Source organism: Penaeus vannamei, chromosome 33 (genome assembly GCF_042767895.1).
Source record: "Penaeus vannamei isolate JL-2024 chromosome 33, ASM4276789v1, whole genome shotgun sequence".
Classification (NCBI taxonomy): domain Eukaryota; kingdom Metazoa; phylum Arthropoda; class Malacostraca; order Decapoda; family Penaeidae; genus Penaeus; species Penaeus vannamei.
In genome coordinates, this window is record NC_091581.1 from 31,365,185 (window position 1) to 31,370,184 (window position 5,000).

The 5,000-nt window shown below is 39.0% G+C and overlaps 1 protein-coding gene across 6 annotated transcripts in view; it reads left to right on the forward strand.

The window, feature by feature from the left end:
• The window catches only part of LOC113828302 (delta and Notch-like epidermal growth factor-related receptor), a 163,739-nt gene that overhangs the window by 157,338 nt on the left and 1,401 nt on the right, over window positions 1-5,000 (forward strand). For 4 of the 6 annotated variants that reach the window (XM_070145123.1, XM_070145125.1, XM_070145126.1 and 1 more), the window contains exons 12-14: window positions 1,494-1,651; window positions 3,489-3,613; window positions 4,030-5,000. The exon at window positions 4,030-5,000 is cut by the window's right edge and continues 1,401 nt beyond it. In XM_070145123.1, coding sequence (XP_070001224.1) covers window positions 1,494-1,651; window positions 3,489-3,613; window positions 4,030-4,174 — 428 coding nt within the window. In that variant the 3' untranslated portion in view covers window positions 4,175-5,000. The remainder of the gene's footprint in view (window positions 1-1,493; window positions 1,652-3,488; window positions 3,614-4,029) is intronic. The other 2 variants (XM_070145124.1, XM_070145128.1) reach the window with 1 other exon arrangement.

The window sequence follows — 5,000 nt, forward strand, 5'->3', positions numbered from 1 at the left end:
TACACATACACATACACATACACATACACATACACATACACATACACACACACGCGCGCACACACAAACACACACACACACACGCGTGCACGCACGCACACACACACACACACACACACACACACACACACACGCACACACACACACACACACACATGCATATGTGTGTGTGTGAGTGTGTGGAATGTATACACATGCATTATATTTTTTCATGTCTACCATCCCATCCGGAAGGTTTCAGAGAAGTATATTTCTTCGTTGGATTTCATTTTCCTGAATGTTCTGTCTTGAGGCACAATTTCGAGATTTACGAAAATTAGTTATCTTTTTATCTTTAAGTTCAATAATCTGTTTGGAACAACTAAGACTGTTGTCTTTATATTCATTATGATCTAATTATTGAGCTTACTTTTTTATTTTAATATCAGTATCATCTTCATCGTCATTATCATCAGCGGCAAAAGTATGATTAGTATATTTTCTATTATTAGTGATTGCAACGGCGATTATGATTTATACAACATTCTTATCACTATTAGTATTATCATCATCATTGTCATCATCATCATTATTGCCATTGTCAGCCACAGTATTCTTGCTACTGCTGTTAACATCATTATAACTGTTGTTATTGTTATTGTTATCATTATTATCATTTGTAATTATTATCATTATCATCATTATCATCATCATTGTTATTATTATTATTATTATTATTATTATTTATTTATTCATTTTTTTACTGTTATCAGTATCATTACCATTACCAGTATTAACAGTATCATTACCACTGATATTATTACTATCATATTTATTATTTTTATTGTTACCATTATTGTATTCATTATCATTTTAATTATTGTAATTATTACCATCATTACTATTATTATTATCATTAGCATATTCACCTTTATTATCATCATAATTATAGGAATAATAATAGTAAGGATACCAATAATAATTACTTTAATTATAACTATTATTATCATTATCATTATTACTGCTATTGTTCTTACTATAACTGATATTATTAATATCAATAGTAATAGTAGTAGTATCATTATTCTCATCATCATTATTATCGGTGTTGTTATCATAATTATCATTATAACAATCATTTATTTTCATTTTTATTGCAGCCATATTATCATCACCATCATTACCATTATCATTATGATCATCAGTTCCAATTCATTATCATTATCATATGTATTTTTCTTTGTCATCATCACTAATATCAGACTATCATTATAACCTTGACTATTAAAGTAAGTGGCAGCTCTTTTATCCCATTATTCTCATAACCAGCCTCCTTGCTATACTAGCTGCCGTGCCTCCACGCCCCCCCCCCCCCCTCCCTCTCCCCGCAATCATGCAACCCCCCCTCACCCCCGCCACCTCGGTCCCGCATTCACTCTTGTTGGCTGACCCTTGACCTGCCCTCTCTCCCCCTCCCTGCGCCGCATGACCTCGCCCCGCCGCCCGACCCGCAGACGAGGCCGTGTTGGAGACGGTGGGCGCGGTGGGCACGGCCGAGCCCCACGGCCTCCTCGACGTCCGCCTGCCCGTCGACCGCCCTTTCAACCACATCAAGAACATCTACGTCGCCTTCGCCACGCTGGCCGCGGCCCTGCTCATATTCATCGTCGTGGTCAGTGTGCATGTCACGTAGAGGAGGGTTTCATCGTGTATGTGTGTGTTACTCAGGGGACGTGCTATGAAAGGACACGATGAGGATTTCACTTTTATTGGGACAGTTCAACCTCCAGGGTTACTTTGAAAGTTCTTTTTCGTTTAAGTTTAATTATACAAAATCAATATATAAAAGCATTCACATTATTGTATATCTCGCCTCGTGTAAGGAATATCAATTTAAATCTCACATAATTTTACACCTTCCTAAAGACGAAAGAACACGCACATTCTTATGCACACGTGACACGACACAAATTTATTTCATGTGCAAAATTAAAAGAACAGTACTAAGTAAATAACTGCATTTTTATAAAATACTCGATTATTACTTCAATTGCCCAATCACCGGCCCCACAAATAAACAGGGCACTTTCTCAATAAAGAAATAACTGATTATTTCGTAAAGAAATAGCTTTGATTTTACTAATTCATCAATATATCAATATAGTGAGGCAACTCAATTTATTCAGATTACATTAAATAGATTCCTCAATTTCTTCGACTGACAACATAACCAAATCTTAGTATCTGATTCTCCCTCATACATGCTATGCAGTTTATTAGGTTAATATCTTATACAAACATCTCTAACTTTTCTATCCTTTCCAGGAGTCGCTTCTACAATTTCTGCCATTTTCCACACACCTCTTGAATTCTTCTTACTGGATTAGACTGTTTTTTATTTTCACATTTTTTTTTTATTGTGATGCCATTTGTCTTACCACAAGAGATTAAAAAAAAATTCTCATCCACCTTTTCAAAAATTCAAGTACAATTTGCCTGAATCTTTCTTTCATATCCCAGCACTGACCTTTCTCATTGTTCTTCCCGATGAAAATTTAAAAGAACAAAAACAGAATGATCACTATCAGAACTAGGCTTTATCTCTATGGTTCTTTCACTTAACAAAGTAGGCAGTCAGTAATTCCCAAAAAGTTAGGTGATTCGATCTATCATGACAGATCCAAAGCTCTTTTGATTAGTGTAAGAAGTGCTTCTGAGCACCCATTCGCCCAGGATGTTTCTGTAGATTTATAAAAATTTCTGTCATTTCTTCAGCTCCATAATTATTATCATGGAAAACATATTCTTAGGAAATCCAAGTATGGAAACAAATCTGACAGAGTTATAAGCTCCAAATATGTCACATGTGTTTCAGGAGCAAGCTGTCCCATTCTGCGAAGCGCACACGCATACTTATTTGGCCAATTTTCTTAACCCTAGAATCCCAAGGGTTTTTAATAATAGCTCTGTATGGCCTATGATCGGTACAAGTCCTACATACATTCCTGTAAACGTATGGTTTCTTGACAGCAAGGCACAGATTTTCTTATCCTAACTGGCATCTGAGGGAATTCTACTACGCACAATGATAATTCCATAGAATCCTTGGATGGTCCTAAATTAGGACAGAGCCCGCCGTGGAAGCAACCCAGTCTGAACCGCTTTTACGCAGCCACTTTCACCTAATCTGCAGTTGGATTCCTTAACATTTGCTCTAATGATTTCAAATTGAAAACATTCGGGATCTTTGCAGTAGACCGTAATAATTCATTGTATTAATGACCCAAGTCTTTTTCATAACTAAGAATACTCTTCCTCAAAGTCACCTTATCTGGTGCACTCATTTCAACATATGGGAAATTAAGAGAACAGAACCAAGGAAATAATTGCATTATACTTATAAAATGCTTTTATTTCTAATAATACGTATATGTGTGTGTGAATCTGTGTTTGTATATATCTTATGGAATACTACGCCCTTCACGCATCCCTCTCCCCCGGGGGCACAGGTGGGCGCGTGCCACTGCCGGCTCAACAGGACGTACCGGAAGTGCTTCGTGAAGCTCCCGCGGCCAGGCAAAGTGCTGCACACGGTGCGGCGCCCGCGGCCCACCTCGCTCTTCGACAAGGCCAGGTCGGTCTGCCAAGGCAGTGGCTGTGGACAATAGGGCTTTTCTCAACAAAGACTAAATTGACCTTCGTAACATACATGTAGAATACATACATTGTGAATTTCTTTACTTTCTTTTAAAGCCAAGAACACGCTCTATTCAATTCAGTATCAATTTTTTATTTCATTTCTAAATCATTACTTCATCGATGTATCCATTTATCTTATTGGTGCATTTACATATCAATTGTTCATTGAACTGATTAATCTGTTTTCTTTTTATGAAGTCTTGCATAGCAAATGTGTTGAGCATTAGTCATGAGAGAATACTGAGGTCGCATCCAACTTCTGGATCCATATTCAAATACATTTCCATAGACTTTCCCATCCATTCCCGGACGCCCAAGGCCTAACGCACAGTCCCTCCCTCGGCCTCCCAGCAGACGCGAGCGGAACGGGGCGCTGCGCCTGGAGACGGACCCCGACGGCGCGGCGATGCCCATGACCTCCTGCAACTCCAACTCGGACGCCGTCTACTACAACATGGATGCCTGCGACAACCAGGAGTTGCCCCTCATCAAGTAGGCCGGCGGAAGAGGAAGCCCTTGTGCTGTCTCCTCCGACGGCCTCTCGCCGCCGCTGCGCCTCCCGAGGGCCCTGGAGTGCCGAACTTAAGACGGAGTCTCGTTACTGAAACACTTACGTTAATTCGTTTGTCCATTGTCTTCTAGATTTTGCGCCTAGTCAAGCTCGAATACTGGTCTGTAGTTGCAAACGAGAGTAGTTTGACAAATTTATTTTCTTGTTTCTTACTTAGAGATTCATATTTTTTGTGGTCAGTGGATAGTGAAGACGCGCAGCGCCATTACTTATAACCATTCGTAGTCATTGTCAACAAATTCTAGTCGGTAAGTGATCGCAGGCCAGATGCATGATTAGATAACTAAAGGAAATGTAAAGAGAAAAGGACCTAATAACACCGATGTAGACGAGAGTTCTGCAGGTATTATTCTGCTCTCATAGTGAACTCGGAACGCGAGGCTACCGGGCTTTGTAATAACTGCCGCGCCTTTAAGTTCCAGCATTTCACGCAGATATAGGCTTACACACAATAAGTTTATATCTCTCGCCATCCAGTTTTATCGACATGAGGTCTCTCTTTTAGGTATATACAAGGCCAACTTACACGTTTGTTTTTGTAGCGTTCTTCCAGTGTAGCGTTCACGACTTCAGATAGATAGTCATCCGAGTTCATCATATTTTTCTTGCACATTTGATTTTTTTAACAATGCACAATATCAGACGTTTTGCATGTTAAGCACCCACACTCGTATACATAAACTGATATTAGTATGAGCTAAGAACTAATTATATCATGTAAATGACAGTGAAAGTGAAGAGGGGAACTCCT